The sequence below is a fragment of the Sus scrofa genome, chromosome 8 (assembly GCF_000003025.6).
Source record: "Sus scrofa isolate TJ Tabasco breed Duroc chromosome 8, Sscrofa11.1, whole genome shotgun sequence".
Classification (NCBI taxonomy): Eukaryota; Metazoa; Chordata; class Mammalia; order Artiodactyla; family Suidae; genus Sus; species Sus scrofa.
Genome location: NC_010450.4, coordinates 56,187,539 through 56,204,717, shown reverse-complemented (window position 1 = coordinate 56,204,717; position 17,179 = coordinate 56,187,539). Strand labels below are relative to the sequence as shown.

At 46.3% G+C, this 17,179-nt stretch overlaps 1 protein-coding gene and 1 long non-coding RNA gene across 4 annotated transcripts in view; one reads left to right on the top strand and one right to left on the bottom strand.

Moving 5' to 3' along the window:
• LOC100621006 (RE1-silencing transcription factor-like) overlaps nt 1-17,179 on the bottom strand; it is a 166,732-nt gene that overhangs the window by 10,294 nt on the left and 139,259 nt on the right. The window contains exons 1-3 of one of the 3 annotated variants that reach the window (XM_005666715.3): nt 10,895-11,201; nt 5,030-5,933; nt 651-734 (exon numbers count right to left, since the gene is read on the bottom strand). In XM_005666715.3, coding sequence (XP_005666772.1) covers nt 651-734; nt 5,030-5,924 — 979 coding nt within the window. In that variant the 5' untranslated portion in view covers nt 5,925-5,933; nt 10,895-11,201. Of the gene's footprint in view, nt 1-650; nt 735-5,029; nt 5,934-9,771; nt 10,279-10,894; nt 11,202-17,179 lie in introns of those variants that run through there. The other 2 variants (XM_003356947.4, XM_021101377.1) reach the window with 2 other exon arrangements.
• Nucleotides 10,518-17,179, top strand: part of LOC110262108 — a 29,189-nt gene continuing 22,527 nt past the window's right edge. Inside the window, exon 1 of the long non-coding RNA XR_002346679.1 lies at nt 10,518-10,586. This is a non-coding gene — a long non-coding RNA (uncharacterized LOC110262108). The remainder of the gene's footprint in view (nt 10,587-17,179) is intronic.

The following is a 17,179-nucleotide window of genomic DNA, read 5'->3' as shown; positions in this document are numbered from 1 at the left end:
AAAGTTTCCAGGCCAGGGAGTGAATGCATGGTGATCATGACTATTTTAGTTCTAGCCTGGATGAATCTCCAACTTGCTATAGTCCTATGTTTTACCTACTCTAGGTTAATAAATTGGGATCCTGGATTGTCTATCGTTCTTTAAAGTTTGGCTTTTATAAATCAGTCCTTAGAAGCCTTATCAACTCTGAAGAGGACAAACCCAAATTTCAGGATCTGGGCAGCTAAGAAGGAATTCCTGAAACTCAGCAACAAAACGCTGAAACCTGGTGTTATACTGTGCTGTGGGGGTGGAGTGGTCAGGCAGAGTATAGAAGGTAGGCTTTGTTCAGAAAGAACATACCCTGGTCTATGGCAGCAATTCAACTTTTATCGTCAGGAAGCTTGAAGACCTGACGGACCCTCCTCCCAGAAGACGTACACACACACACATACAGTTACAAGCAGTTCATAGGGTTCTACCTATGAACTCTTTGCTTAATGATCTCCAATTAAATACAGTTCCACAATGGTAGAACACTAAATATTAACTCTGATTTCCAAGTTATATTACATATAAACCACAAAAAATGATCCAGTTCCAGGTCTGCAAGAACTTCCTTATAATGGTAGTTTACTAAAATGACAGTAAAGTTTCCATCTGTCACCCACCTGAGTGAGTACGCATGTGTCTGGTTAGGTGAGTCTTCTGAGAACTTGAGTAAGGACAAAGTTCACATTTATACGGACGTTCTCCTGCAAGAACATCAGGATTAGTGTTCATACAGGACAAAATAAAGCAAATATGATTCGCATTAACACTACACACATTTTGGAGTTACCGTCATGGCACAAAGGAAACGAATCCAACTCGGATCCAAGAGGACACGGGTTCAATCCCTGGCCTCGCTCAGTGGGTTAAGGATCTGGCATTGCTATGGGTTGTGGTGTAGGTCACAGATGCAGCTCTGATTCTACATTGTTGTGGCTCTGGTGTAGGCCAGCAGCTATAGCTCCAAATCGCCCCCCCGCAGCCAGGGAACCTCCATATGCTGAGGGTGCAGCCCTAAAAAAAAAAACAAAAAAAACAATACACACTTTTTAAACAAGGATTTTTTGGTCCTTATTCCAGGCAAAATGATCAATTTTTATCAGGTATTAGATAGGTTATTCAGAATACACAAAACTATTGCTATATAGTAATTATTTAACTATTATTTCTATTATTTAGAAACTATACATCATTATATATAGTATGTATAACTATATGTAATACAGTTTTATATAATTATTTTAGCTTTGCTAACAAAACAATCTTCAGCTTTCTGTTAATTTTCACAGTAATGCAATACGTTATTACAAAAATATTAAGAATTAAAAAAATTCAGAGTTCCAGAGTTCCCGTGGTGGCACAGTGGTTAACAAACCTGACTAGGAACCATGAGGTTGCAGTTTTGACCCCTGGCCTCGCTCAGTGGGTAAAGGATCCGGCGTTGCCATGAGCTGTGGTATAGGTCACTAATGCGGCTGGGATCCCACGTTGCTGTGGCTCTGATGTAGGCTGGTGGCTACAGCTCTGATTAGACCCCTAGCCTGGGAACCTCCATATGCCGCAGGAGTGGCCCTAGAAATGGCAAAAAGACCAAAAAAAAAAAATCAGAGTTCCCATTGTGGCACAGTGGAAACAAATCCGACTCAAGATCCCATGTTGCTGTGGCTATGGTGTAGGCCAGCAGCTACAACTCCAATTAGAACCCTAGCCTGGGAACTTCCGTATGCTGCAGGTGTCAACCTTAAAAAAGGCAAAAAAAAAAAAAAAAAAAAAAAAGAGAAAGCACCTAGCCCTGAGCACTCGATTAAAAGAACATGAAGAACCACTAAGTGAACCTGACCCTGAAAAGCAGATAAGCGAGAAATGAGAAACAAGTGATTCCCACTGATTATGTGTTCTTCTAGATGAATTCATTTTTCAATAAATACAATTTTCAGAACTATGCATTTAGTACCAGTGATACGCTCAGAATTAACATAATCAAAATATTATTCTTCTATTTATACACCAAACTGTTTTGAAAAAAAAAAAAAAAAAACCAACACACAAATAAGGTAATATCAGGGAGGGAGAGCTTTTTTAAAAGTGATAAGATCATCAGAGTTCCTGTCATGGCACAGCAGAAAGGATTCCAAGCCTCACTCAGTGAGTTAAGGAACAGCTTTGCCATGAACTGTGGTATAGGTCGCAGACGAGGCTTGGATCTGCTGTGGCTCTGGCATAGGCCAGCAGCAACAGCTCCAATTAGACCCCTGGCCTGGGGACCTCCATATGCAGTGGGTGCAGCCATAAAAAGACAAAAAAGAAAGAAAAAAAAGTGTTAAGATCAAATAAGTTTAGGAGCTCCTGTTGTGGCTCAGTGGGTTAAGAACCTAACTAGCATCCACGAAGATGCAGCTTTGATCCCTGGCATCTCTCAGTAGGTTAAGGATGTGGCATTGCCTTGAGCTGTGCTATAGGTAGCAGATGCAACTCAGATCTGGTGTGGCAGTGACTATGGTGTAGGCCAGGGGCTATGGCTCCAATTCAACCCCTGGCCTGGGAGCTTCCATATGCTGTGTCACAGCCAAAAAAGAAAAAAGAAAAAAAAGTCACCTAGACTGTAAATACTTGAAAATAAACCATTATAACAAAAAAATTAAGAAATGTCAAAAAGCAGAATTCCTCTTTTAAAAAAAAAAACTTATATAACAATTGAAAATATACACCAAAAGTAAAAATTTCCCAGATTTTCCCAAATTTTCTCCATTTTCTGTTTTTTTTTTTTTAATTCTAAAAATGTTCTTTTTTTTTTTTTTTTTTGGTCTTTTTGCCATTTCTTGGGCCACTCTCGCAGCATATGGAGGTTCCCAGGCTAGGGGTCGAATCGGAGATGGAGCCACTGGCCTATGCCAGAGCCACAGCAACGCAGGATCCGAGCCTTGTCTACGACCTACACCAGAGCTCACGGCAACGCCGGATCGTTAACCCACTGAGCAAGGGCAGGGACCGAACCCGCAACCTCATGGTTCCTAGTCGGATTCGTTAACCACTGAGCCATGACAGGAACTCCTAAAATGTTCTTAAATCAAGTAATTTTGATTTACTTTTTAAAACATTTTAGATTTGGGGGAAATTTTAAATTGTTCAGTGACTCAATTTTGAAAGTGTCAAAATATAACTGACACAAACAAAAGAAATCAAAATTTAATAAGATAAAGGCATTGGGGTGGCTGGTAATATTCTTTATGTTGATTTGCATGGTGGTTATGAGTATATATATTTGTAAAAATTCATCATCGTCAGCGATACTTCAAGTTAAAAAACTCATAAACATGCACACACAAAAGCCATACCCTTTACCATGGATGCTGAAAGCGCCACGGATTACAGCTGATTCTAAACTAAGCCCCAGAATTTTGACAATACTGTTAAAGGAACATGCGGTACTCACAGTTCAAGCATGTACGGTATTTCAGATTTATTTTATGATATTGTAGGTGAGGTTAGTTTAGTCTAACAGGTCGTTTGATTAACTGTCAAGTGATTAATGGTGTAGGATGTCCAGGTCATTTTCATTTCCTAGGCCATGTAATTTTGAAATGTTTCAACTTCTCAACTTTTGAAATAAAACAGTTTCAGGAGTTCCCGTCGTGGCGCAGTGGTTAACGAATCCGACTAGGAACCATGAGGTTGCGGGTTCGGTCCCTGCCCTTGCTCAGTGGGTTAATGATCCGGCGTTGCCGTGAGCTGTGATGTAGGTTGCAGACGCGGCTCGGATCCCGCGTTGCTGTGGCTCTGGCGTAGGCCGGTGGCTACAGCTCCGATTCGACCCCTAGCCTGGGAACCTCCATATGCCGCGGGAGCGGCCCAAGAAATAGCAACAACAACAACAACAACAGACAAAAAGACAAAAGACAAAAAAAAAAAAAAAAAAAAAAAAACAGTTTCAAAGCCTGGAAATAATCACGATTTACAGCAAATTCCAAAGAGACTGCAAATCTTTTACTCGACTGGATTTGAAATCTTTAAATCACAGAGAAGCTACCTGCTGGGGCTTAGAAATCTTGCTACAGAGTCTTTCTCACCAGGGAATTTCTCTGCAAGTTTTCTTGGTTATGTCTACACTTAAGCAAAGCAACCTCAATTCCTCCCCTAGCACCCACTTTATTAGCGTGAGGTTCAGTCCTACAGACTGACAACTACTGCAGAAGGGACCTGATGCCAACAGTACCCAAGCCCCTTCTCACATGTGATGCAAAGAGCTGGCACTAGGTTACCCTGTCATGTTGTTCAGACCAGGGAGCAGCCTTCGAAGGTACCAAGTCACATCAGCAAAGTGTAATGTAAACGAGAACATGAACTACCAACAGTTACAGACGCTGCTTTTCAAAAGTGAGACCCCATGATTATAAGGGTTGAAAGTCAACTTCAAAGCAAATAATTAAGGGGTGCTGGGGAGAAATGGGGGGCAACCACTAATAGGGGTTTCTCTGGGGGGGGTGACGATGTCCTAGAATTGATTATGGTGTTGGCTGCACAATCCTGTGACTGTACTAAAACCAACGCATTCTAACTGTAAATGGATAAGGTGTGTGGGACTGGAGCACAGCTCAAAAAACTGCTATATGAAAACATGAACTGCCAGGCAGAACTCCCCCCTGGGGTGCAGCGGGTTAAGGATCCAACTGCCCAAGCTCAGGTCGCTGCAGAGGTGTGGGTTCCATCCCCAGCTCAGCACAGATCTGGCATGGCCACAGCTTTGGCAGAGGTTGCAGCTGCGGCCAGGATTCAACCCCTGGCCAGGGAACTTACATTTGCTGCTGGTGCAGCCATTTAAAAGCAAAAAAAAAAAAATGACGTGCGGAATGTGACAAAGCGTTAAGAGCTGCGAGTATTGGTTAGCGGCTACCCACAGACCCAGGGGGGCACTCTCTCCACCTGGGGGTCTGAAATCCTGCGTGTTTCTGAGGCTGTCCCACCTGGGGGGGACGCTGACAAGTGAGCAAGGCCCTCTTACCTGTGTGAGTTCGCACGTGCTGAACATAGTTGTTCTTTCGGTCTGAAAAGTAGTTGCACTTTCCGCACGTGTACACCTTCCGTGGAAAATGGTTCCTCAGGTGTTTCCGCCAGTGGTACTCGCTCACCGTGGTATAGGTGCAGATGATGCACCTGTAGACGCGCTCGTTCTCCCCGGCCCTGGTGTGGTGCTTCAGGTGGGCCGCGTAGTGGTCGTAGCGGTTGGTGTTGTAGCCACAGCGGTCACAGCGGATGGGACCCTTGGAAAAGTCCCCCTCCTCCGCAGCTGCGGAGCCGGCCTCCCGGGCTCTGGCCTGCTTCTCTGCACTCTCCTCCACAAAAAACTTCTTGGCACTGTGCACACGGATGTGATGCACAAACTGCTCCTCAGACTCCGCCTCGTACTGGCAGGGTTTACAGCGAAAGGGCTTGGTCCTCAAGCTCTTGCATCTGTCCTCTGTGACAGGTGCCTCTGGAGGAAGCTCGCTCCTGGAGCTGTAAGCTTCTGGGGCAGCGGATCCCGCACATTCGGGTCCCGGTTCGACGACCCCGGGTTCCAAGCCCTCCAGCTCCATGCTTTCCAGTCCCCTGGCTTCGCCTCTGACATCAGGGGACTCCTCCAGTCCTTCTCCGTCACTCTCCGAGAAGCTGTTGTCCCCGACCGGCATCAATTCCGCCATCTGTCTTTCTTCGCCAACCAGGTAATCACAGCAGCCGCCGCTGACCTCCCCGGTCAAGGCCACGTTGGCCAGCATGATGAGCTGAGGCGCGGCCAGCTCCGCTCGCGAGAGATCAGGCAAGTCATACATGTCGTTAGGCAAGGCCATGCCCACGGCGCCGCTGCCCGGGAAGAGCCCTCCGCCGCCAGGGGACTGCCCCATCACCTGCGTGGCCATTGCTCTGCTCTGCGTTCCAACAAAACACAAAAGCAGAGTGAACACAATGCTTACTGGTCTAAAACCAAGACGTCACTGCAATAAGGATAGATATTAATAATAAAAAGACGTCACGGCAATTCTTCCTAACTTCAAATAATTCACTTTCCCATGCAATCTTCAATCAGCTTCGTTAACTACGGAAAATAAGCCTTTAAAAATATGCTTGTAATTCCAAATTCTTTCTACTGCAGTCATCCAAAACATGTCTATGACCCCTAAAAAAATTTCTATCAACTGTGTGACACAACTCATCCACCAACCATGTCTACCACTAGCAGGCCTTCCCTTCAGTACTTCTAATTTTTATGGTACAAAAATGTAAGTAACCTTCGTTTTTAGTGTCAATTAAAATTATGTTTTGGAGTTGTCTGGTGGCGCAGCAGGTTATGGATCCACCATTGTCACTGCATTGGCTCTGATCACAACTGCAGCACGGGTTGGACCCCTGGCCTTGAAATGACAGGACTGCTTCACAGTAGCCTAGCCTATATGTAAATAAATGAATCATAAACACTTTATGGGATACAATATTAGTCATATTCATAACATAGTACTGGAAACATTGGTAACGTTTTAAAAAGTTTTAGGAGTTCCCGTTGTGGTGCAGCGGAAACAAATCCGACTAGGAACCATGAGGATTCGGGTTTGATCAATGGCCTTGCTCAGTGGGTTAAGTATCTGGTGTTGCCATGAGCTGTGGTGTAGGTGACAGATGCGGCTTGGATCCCATGTTGCTGTTGCTGTGGTATAGGCCAGCAGCTGAGGCTCTGATTCGACCCCTAGCCTGGGAACCTCCATATGCTGCAGGTAAGGCCCTAAAAAAGACCCCCCAAAAAAAAAAGTTTTAAAACAATGCATAAATGTGATGATAGGCTGATATGCAGTTTCTCAAAATTATAAAAGGTATACTGTAAGGTAATATTATATAAAAAAGTAGAAAACCAAACACATTATTAATTTCATATTAAATATCACTCACCTTATACCTATGTACAAATCCTGAACACAACGAATACTTAGGCAATGATGAGGACAAAACATCCACCAGCCCTTGCCATACAATTACTGGATTTTCACAAGACACACACACATAACAGCCAAGTTTATTATTAACTGTGTGGCAGGATTAGTTACTCTCCATTAAGTGGAAGTAGATCATCTGCAAAATCTTCAACCTCCTACCCTAGTGTGAACACAGGGAGGAGGGGAAGGAGGGACTGGCCTTGCTGAGTCCTAGGTGCAGAGGTGGAAGCCGCAGAGGAAGTGGAATTGAGGTGAAGGAGTACCAGAGGCAGGCAGGTGCTCTGTGCAACCTGAAGGTACTATCTTCTTTTCTCTGTGACTTCTTTTACTTTCCCACTTCTCTAAAAATGTTTCTATGGGGTACTCCAGCCCTTCCACCACTGGCTCTCATTTCAGTGTCTGTATCATGTAAGAGACAAAGTCATAAAAGAAGTCACAAGAAGTCTTCAATAAATGGAACATGCTGCCAGACTGTCTTCGTTTTCTGGCACTGGTTCAGAAGCACTTATCTCCAAATTGACTTCTGTTAATTCCCCTGGCATGGCGTATACTAGCCCCTGAATTTTCCCAAGGTCTGCATCTTGAAGCCCTCACCACCACCACCCTTTTCTCATATCCAGAATCTCTTTCATGACTTCCCTGACTGGCTGTCATAAATCCTATGAAGTCAAACAGACATCTGGACACAGTTCTCTCCAGCAGACTTGATGGCTTTCACAGCTTTTTACATTTCTATGACAATGACAACATCCTCAATGGTGGGATCCTTCCAGACTTTCATCAAGGTCTCCTGGGGCTGTCTTCCACAGCACTGCTGATCCTTTCTAGAGAGTACCATGTGGAACGGGTCTTCAAAGTCCTTATGACCCTTTATAGGCTTTTCTCATAAACACAGTGTTTGGTGACAAGCAGGTCACTTTGACACTTTCAATGGTGAACTCATATGGTTCAGGGTGACCAGGGGCACTGTCCAATACCAAAGAATTTTAAAATGTACTTGTTTCCTGCACGGTACTTCATCACGGGGGACAAAGCATTGATGGAACCAATCCAGAAATGTATTCTCATTGCCTAGGACTTCTTGTTGTACAACACAACCAAAGAACTGCAACTGGTTTTTCTTTTCCCCTTAAAAGCTAGACGTATTAGAAGCTTCACAGATAAAGGCTTCCTGATCAAAAACTTGATTTGAACAAAACAAGTGAGCTTTAGATCAGCTCTAAATCCTGATGTTCAGACTTCTTCCTTACTGTGGCAATTTTTTTTTCCACAGCAGGGCACATTTCTCTGTTAAAAACCTGTTTAGGCAGAGAGGCTTTCTCCTCAAAAGTTTTGTTAATGGCATCTGAGAACTCAAAGTTGGTTCTCTTATCTTGATGTTTTTAAAGGCAAAACATTACCAGACCATCCTCTGAAGGCATTAAATTCTCCAGATTTAGATCCTTCATCTTCCTTTTGCTTTAAACTGTCATATAACATCATTTTTCTCAAATTATATTAGAATATATAGATATGCCTTTCTAATAGCAATACTATCACACATAAAAGATACACTTTAAATAAAAGATAAAAGGGCTTTTCAGAAAAAGTGCAAGGCTTTCATGTCTGCTGGCAAAAACACAGAGATAGCATTACATCTTTTCTTATTGTTACTGTGATCCTTATGGTGGGAAGTTGAAAACTGCAGAGCTGTTTGTGGTACATATCAAGCAATTCAACTTCTTATAATGTCATGACTTTTCTCTGCTTCTTGGGAATATTTCCAGCATCACTAGTGGCATTTCCTAAGGGTCCCAAGGAAGTAGTAAAGCAGTAAACACAATGAAAAACACTTGGGTACTGCAACACATGGCTTTTTACTGCAAACACAATTTACTGGGGAGACCAACAGCTCACCTGGAAATGATTAAACCTAAAGGATACTTGCAACACTGGAGCTGATCAAAAAAGCAACAAGAAGTAGCTATGAAATGATTACAATAGTATAGTATGGACTAAAGTTAATACTATGCAGTTATGAGTTAATACTGCCCTTTATATATTTGTTTACATTTTTCTGGAATGGAATGCTGTGTATGTGATGTTTGCGTAATTTTTGATAAATTTTAACTTTTTATTAGATGAAATGCACTAGTAACTACATATATTTTATGCACTCACAACGTCTGTTTTTTTAAATGTTTTCAATATTTCTAGGCTACGTGTATCACCTGTAAACTTTTTCAAAATACTGCAAATCACCAAAAAATTTTCTGATGTATATCTTGAAAAAACAAAATCCATGTATAATCATACTCAGGTAGTTCAAACTCCTGCTGTCAAGGGTCCAAAGTGGCTTTTAAAAAATACCACTTAGTTTTTTGTTTTTTATATGATGACCTGCTTAAAAGTAAACAAAAATTATGAATCTTTTTTCTTGTGGAAAGGAAACTTTGTGTATTCGAAAATACACAAACTTTTATTCAACCCCCGTAATAAAATAACTAGTCAACTCATCTCCACAATCAGCAACTTCCTTGCATGTGCGTGCCTCGGCCCACTTGCCTAGCGGAGCCATTACAAGGTCCCCTAGAAAACATGCTGGGCACCTTATAAACCGTCTTCACACCGTACTTTCCACTCTGATAGGCGTTATGCTCCAATTAGGTGTTCCCTTGCAAATCAGAAAAAGCAAAACGAATGGAAAAGACTTAAAAAAAAAAAAAAAAAGTTAAACCCCAAATCCAGACAGGAGCCCATATCGCCCAACTGCATCAACACGCCCCGCTCGAGTTACACGTACCAACCAAAGTTGGAACCAGATGCCATCACACAAAGCAAACGCTGTCCGAGGGCTCAACCCTGCAGCCCGTCTTCTCGGAACCACCCTCCAACCGTCTGGGTCCTGATCCCCAGCCGCAAAGGGACTGCAACGTGGGTCCGGAAGGCGGTCCGAGCGCAGCCCGGAGCCCGGCGCGGAGCCCTCGGGGCCGCGGCCCCAGCTCCGGCCTCGGCGGCAGCGCTTCCAACCCTAACAGGCATCCGGCCATTTTCTCCGAACACGTTCGACACAAAGCGGCTCTTTGCAAACTCGGCGCCTCGCTTCCTCCCGGCCCAGCTGGCTTCCCGCGTCCTCACGCCCCGATTCGTCCCGGCGCTGGTCCCAGGCTCTCTCCCGCACCGAGGACCGCAGATCCGCACCTCGGGGCGCCGCCGGCCACACCGAGGCCCCCCGGCCCCAGGCCGGGCAGAGGACGCACGGTCCCCGCGCCTCACCGGCCGAGTCTTGCCTTCCGCTGGCGCCCTCCGCGCGCCGGGCCCCCAGCGCCCCGGAAGTCTGCGCTCACTTCCCCGCCGCGCCCGCGGGACGCGCGCCCCAGCCTCCGGCCCCCGGTCCCGGTCGCGAGGGGGCCCCGCGCGGAGAGGCGGCCCGAGTGCAGAATTCGCTGTCCAGCCCAAGCGGCGGGCCCGCCGGGTCCCGGGCCGACTCCGCCCGCCCTGCCGCTCCCCACGGCGCCTTCCGGCGACAGCGAGAGGCCGGGGAGGTAGGGGACGGCGGTGATGGCGGGGACGGCGGGCGAGGGGCGGCGGCGGGACCTGGGCAGCACGACGACGAGGGTAAGTGCCAAGACCGGGGCCCCAAGCGGCTCCGTTCCCGGGTCGGGACCCGAGCTCGAGGGCCAGCGGGACCGGCCTCCACCGGGCAGGGGGTCCCGGTGCCGCGCCGCCCCCGCGGACGCCCCCGGCCCAGCCCCCGTGTAACCCGAGCCCGCTCGGCCGCCCGCCCCCGCTGCCGCGGGAGCCACAAGATCTGCAAATCAGCCCTGGACAGCGCCTCGCTCCGCGTCCTTCCGCGCCCTCCCCCTCCCGCGGCCGCCCGGCCCGCCGCCCCCACCCGCCCGGCCCTTGGCCCACGCCGCGCTTACCGGCCTTCCTGGGCGAGGAGGGGCGAAGCCCCGGCGGCGCGGCTCCTGCTCCGACTCCTTTTCTTTGTTGCCGGACTTTCGGGGGAGGGGAGGGAGGAAAAGTTGGGCCCGGGGCCGTCGAGGCCCGCCGAGCCCCGAGAAGGGGGGCTACAGAGGCCTCAGGCCACGGGCTCCCGCCCCGCCGTCCCGGCCACCGCCGCCGGGGTCTGGGGCCCGGGGCCTCGGCGGCGCTCGCTCGGCTCGGGCACCCGGAGCTCGCGGGAGCCGCACATTCCAGCACAGGAGGTTGCGCCGCGCGCCCGGCCCGCGCCGCCGCCGCTCCCGGGACACGCCCCCTCGCCGCCCGCGCGCGCCCCGCCCCTGGGCTAGCACGGCTGCTGTGACCGCGCGGAGCCGGGTCGGGCCGCTCCGGGGGCGCGCGCGGGGGCAGCCGCACCTATGCCCCCGCCCCTCGTTCTGGCCCTTGGGTCTAAGGAGGAGCGAGTCCACTGCCTTTCTCGGTTTCCTTCCTAAATTAACTGTGGTAAAGTTACCCCCAGCCTTGGGGTGCCTGCAAGAGAACAGCGCTATTAAAGACAAATCTACAGGCTTCGACCAGCCTCTTTAGAAGCTTGGTCACCCGCCCTTTCAAGCCTCAAGAGGTCAAAAACAAATCTCAGGCACCCTTTAGGTCTCCATCCACAGCCACCCTTAACTAAGGGAGCTTCGTTTCAAGTCTATTCGTTTAAAAAGTGCCTTCCAAGTTTTAAACAGTAAGGGAGAAAAATACAGTCAGTGAGCTGTGACAAGAAAATATTTGGGGAATGTCGTGGATTCAAAGCTGTGAGCATAGGAGCCCCCGTTGAAGCCCAGCAGTAAGGAATCTGACTAGTGCCCATGAGGATGCAGGTTTGATCCCTGGCCTCTCTCAGTGGGTGAAGGATGCCGTGTCGCCATGAGCTGTGCTGTAGGTCGCAGACACGGCTGTGACCCCGGGTTGCTGTGTTTTTGGCTGCGGTGTAGGCCGGCAGCTGCAGCTCTGATCCAGCCAGGAGCCTGGGAACTTCCAGTTGCTGAAGATGTGGCCCTAAAGAAAAAAAAAATTGTGAGAATGCAAACAGAAGACAAGTCCCTAGTTGTGGAGGGTAGTGGCTCATTGCTGAGCCTAAAAAGCAGGATTTCATTGCAGCAATTACCCTCAGGTTACAGAGGTATAGATGGTGGTGAGGACATGGAGGCTGCCTTCTGAACAAGTGTGGAGAGTAAGCTGCTTGCCGGTTTATGAGTAAGTGGGGTCACTGTGCCTGCCACCTGGCTCAGAGTAATAATGCCTTAGAAATCGTAAACCATTAGCTGTTGGGGGAAATTTGCTGGCTACCTTAGTCGCCTTTGGCCTTCAAGGTCCTCACCAACCAGATCTGGATAAGTTGGACTACCACTAGTATGATGATCGAAGCAGCAGCAAGTGCTTTGGGGGTTGAGAGGGCATAGTTTCTAAATAAGAGGATCCAGAATCTTGTCACAGTGGGTTGTTATCTGATCTGCACTTGAGAACTGGGAAAATTTCAACAGGTGGAGAAATATGGGCAGGAACATTATCAAGGTGAAAACAGCAAGCTCACAAACCTACCTGGGACTTCCCGACCTCATTTCAGGCTCCCCCAGTCCCTTCTCTTTCAAGATCCTTCATTTTTTTCTCTAACGAGAGAGCTCTTCAGACTCTGTACCTGCCTGGCCTACTCCTCGGTAGGCCTGTTTCCTTAACCTGAGACAATAAGTTATTAGCTAATAATCAATATGGAAGGAAGGCCCGAAGGTGCTTAACCACCAGACGTTTTAATACTTAATTTTTTTGTTTGTTTGTTTGCTTTTTGCTTTGTGGGGCCACACCCTTGGCATAGGTTCCCAGGCTAGGGGTACAGTTGGAGCTACAGATGCCAACCTACACCACAGCCACAGCAACTCGGGATCTGAGCCTCGTCTTGGACCTACACCACAGCTCACAGCAACACTGGATCCTTAACCTACTGATTGAGGCCAGGGATCGAACCCGAGATCCCATAGATCCTAGTCAGGTTCATTACCACTGAGCCACAACAGGAACTCTGATACTTCATATGTAATGCAAGCTCTCCCCAAGAATCAATTTTGAGAAGTATTCATTTTCATTGATCCCAAAAGTAAAAGAAGGAAATAAATGCACAAAGGAACAGTTTAAAAAGAAGAGAGAATGGGGGGAGGGGATGTAGAAAGAAGGAAGGAAGGAGAAAGCAAAACTTTGTAGGCTTGGTACAAACTTTTCCACATTTATTCTCTTTTTAAAGTTTCTTTCTTTTTTCTTTTTTCTTTTTTAAGCTAAAATCTAATTTGCAGTTGCATGGCTTATTTTTTTTTAAGGATCGTTTTATTTTTTCTTCTTTTTAGGGCCTGCAGCATATAGTTGAACAGGAGTTGCAGCTGCTGGCCTACGCTGCAGCCACAGCCACAGCATTGGCGGAGCTTTAATCCACTGAGGAAGGCCAGGGATCAAACCCACACCCTCATGGCTACTAGTGTCAGGTCTTAACCTGCTGAGCCACAACAGAAACTCTAGAAGGATCATTTTATTTATTTATTTATATATACCACACCCACACCATGCAGAAGTTCACAGCCCAGGGATCAAACCAGCGCCACAGCAGTGACAATGCTGGAATCTTAAACCGCTGAGCCACCAGAGAACTCATACATGGCTTTTTTTTTTAATTAATTTATTTTTTTGCTTTTTAGGGTCTACACCACAGCCACAGCAATGCAGGATCTGAGCTGCATCTGCGACCTATACCACAGCTCACGGCAGAGGTGGATCCTTAACCCACTGAGCGAGGCCGGGGATTGAACCTGAGTCCTCATGGATACTAGTTGGGCTCGTTACCACTGCGCCACAATGGGAAGGCCCCTCTTTTAAAAATATATATATATATATTATAATTGATTTAAAATGTCAATTTCTGCTCTACAGCAAAGTGACCCAGGCATATATTTATATACATTCTTTTTCTCACATTATCCTCCATCACAAGTGACTAGATATTGCTCCCAGTGCTATACAGCAGGACCTCATTGCTTATCCATTCCAAATGCAATAGTTTGCATTTATTTAACCCAAAACTCCCAGTCTATCCCACTCCTTCCCCCTCCCCCGTGACAACCACAAGTCTGTTCTCTATACCTGAGTCTGTTTCTATTCTGTAGATAGATTCATTTGTGCTATATTTTAGATTTCACATATAAGTGATAGCATATAGTATTTCTTTCTCTTTCTGAGTTACTTCACTTTGTATGAGAACCTCTAGTTCCATCCATGTTGCTCCAAATGGTGTTATTTCATTCTTTTTTATGGCTGAATAGAAGTCCATTGTGTATAAATCCCATCTCTTAATCCATTCATCTGTTGATGGACATTTAGGTTGTTTCCATATCTTGGCTATTGTGAATAGTGCTTCGAGGAGTAAAATACAGCCTCTTGAAAAGCAATTAAGAGAGTTTATTAGCACCAGCTTCCCCCAAGAAGATTTCCTATTGACTTGTAACATGGCCTTGAATTTGACCTGTGGCCTTCATGTCATGGTAATTTGGGTCACTGTGAATATGTCATCTCTTGAACAAGGGCGTCTGTTAATTTTAAATGAATGCAGATTGGCAATCTGCCATCCATTTATTTGCATCAAAATAGGTGAGAATAATTCCAATTAATAAAAAAATTCCAGTAAGGAGTCAGACTGAGGAAACTGACTAGGCTTTTTACGCTACTTTTTAAGCTACTAAACTTAAAAAGAGCTGTTTCATTTTTGTCTTTTTGGACATGAAAAAGGGAAAGAAAGTTTATGTTTTTGAGGCCAGATGTATTCCCTGTGCTACAGCATCTAAAAAAGCCATGTATGGACAAAAGACACACACACACACACACACACACACACACACACACACACACACACACACACAAAAGATATCTAAGTCAGGAGTTCCTGTCGTGGCGCAGTGGTTAACGAATCTGACTAGGAACCATGAGGTTGCAGGTTCGATCCCTGGCCTTGCTCAGTGGGTTAAGGATCTGGCGTTGCTGTGAGCTGTGGTGTAGGTTACAGATGCAGCTCGGATCCCAGCATTGCTGTGGCTCTGGCGTAGGCCGGTGGCTCCAGCTCCGATTCGACCCCTAGCCTGGGAACCTCCATATGCTGCAGGAGCAGCCCAAACAAATATCAAAAAGACAAAAAAAAAAAAAAAAAAAAAAAAAAAAGATATCTAAGTCATACAATGTAATTATTTTATTTATTTATTTGTCTTTTTTCAGAGCCACACCCACAGCACATGGAAGTTCCCAGGCTAGGAGTCTAATCAGAGCTACAGCTGCCGGCCTACACCACAGCCACAGCAACGCAGGAGCCAAGCTGAGTCTGAGACCTACACCACAGCTCATGGCAGTGCCTAATCCTTAACCCACTAAGAAAGGCCAGGGATTGAACCTGCTACCTCATGATACTAGTCGGATTCATTTCTGCTGCACCATGACGGGAACTCCCAGTTTTTAATTTTTAAAAAGGGTATATATATTGGTATGAAAAGGTATCTGGAATAATCACTTCAAACCATGGTGATCTGGGAGGTAGGGTGACAGGAAATTTCTGCTTTCAAGTGGTAATTTTCTTGCTCTTTGAATTTCTGTGTTATAATAAGTATTACTTCAAAAAGTGAAAGGTACATGGTCAGTCCCACAAGTGCCTCATAAATGAGTTAGCGAAGGTAGGAGTTTCTCAGCACTGACGTTTTGGGCAAGACAATCCCTCACTGGGGGCACTGTCCTTGCAGGCTATGTGTCTCCAGCATCCCAGGCCTTGTTTCCTGGCAGCCTGGAGCCTGCCTTCTGCCCAGCTGGCTCCAGGCACTGGCAGAGTCTCCTAGAGGATATGATCGCTTGACATAGTCACCCAGTTAAATATGAATTTCATGTAAACAGCAAATACTCTGTTTAGGTTGCCACATGTAATATTTATACACTGTATCACATCATGTTATTTGATAAATCTGGCAATGTGCTTGAGGCACCAGTTGTTCCTGTGGAGACCCAGTGGCCTTAGGTGTTACCCAACTTCACTGCTTTGACTCTTCTGAGGAGCAATCTTTCTACAGAAAACGCCATTCCTTTATCTCTTCTCCATGAAATAGGCATGGGCTGTAGGCTGATAGGAAACCTCTAAAAAGCCAAGTCATTTTCCTGTTCCATTGCTTGCACTCCCTGACACCAATCAATAGTATCTTCCAGAAAATTCCTCATCCAGACTAACTAAGCCCCACAGTATTTTTCTGAAGGAACTTCTGGGTCAGACAGTTTTGTGCAGAAAGCATGAATCCTGTCCTGCTCTGGTATGATCATTTCTAAGCTACATCAGCCATCCCTACAAATTCCTGTGAAAATTTAGAGGAGGAGTTCCCGTCGTGGCGCAGTGGTTAACGAATCCGACTAGGAACCATGAGGTTGTGGGTTCGGTCCCTGCCCTTGCTCAGTGGGTTAATGATCCGGTGTTGCCGTGAGCTGTGGTGTAGGTTGCAGACGCGGCTCGGATCCCGCGTTGCTGTGGCTCTGGCGTAGGCCGGTGGCTACAGCTCCGATTCAACCCCTAGCCTGGGAACCTCCATATGCTGCGGGAGCGGCCCAAGAAATGGCAACAATAACAACAACAACAACAACAACAAGACAAAAGACAAAAAAAAAAAAAAAAAGAAAATTTAGAGGAATTGAAAATTATAAGACAAATTGACAAAGGTTTAATAAAAAGATGACAAGTACATTATGTCAACATAATTCATAAATTTAGCATTTATTTGTTTTCGTTTTGGGTTTTTTGTTTTGTTTTGTTTTGTTTTTTTGTCCTCATGGCATATGGAGGTTCCCAGGCTAGGGGCTGAATCAGAGCTACAGCTGCTAGCCTATACCACAGCCACAGCAACACCAGATCCGAACCGTGTCTGCAACCTACACCACAGCTGATGGCAACGCCAGATCCTTAACCCACTGAGCGAGGCCAGGGATTGAACTCACAACCTTGTGGTTACTAGTTAGATTTGTTTCGCTGTGTCATGACGGGAACTCCTAGTTTTGATTTTTATTTTGGCCATGTCCAAGCAATTCAGAAGTTCCTGGTTGAGGGTTTGAACCCACACCACAGCAGTGACAATGCCAGATCCTTAACCTCTAGGCCACCAGGGAACTCCAGCCTTTATTAAATGTCATTATATTTTTTGAAAAAACAGAGTTCCCTGGTGGAC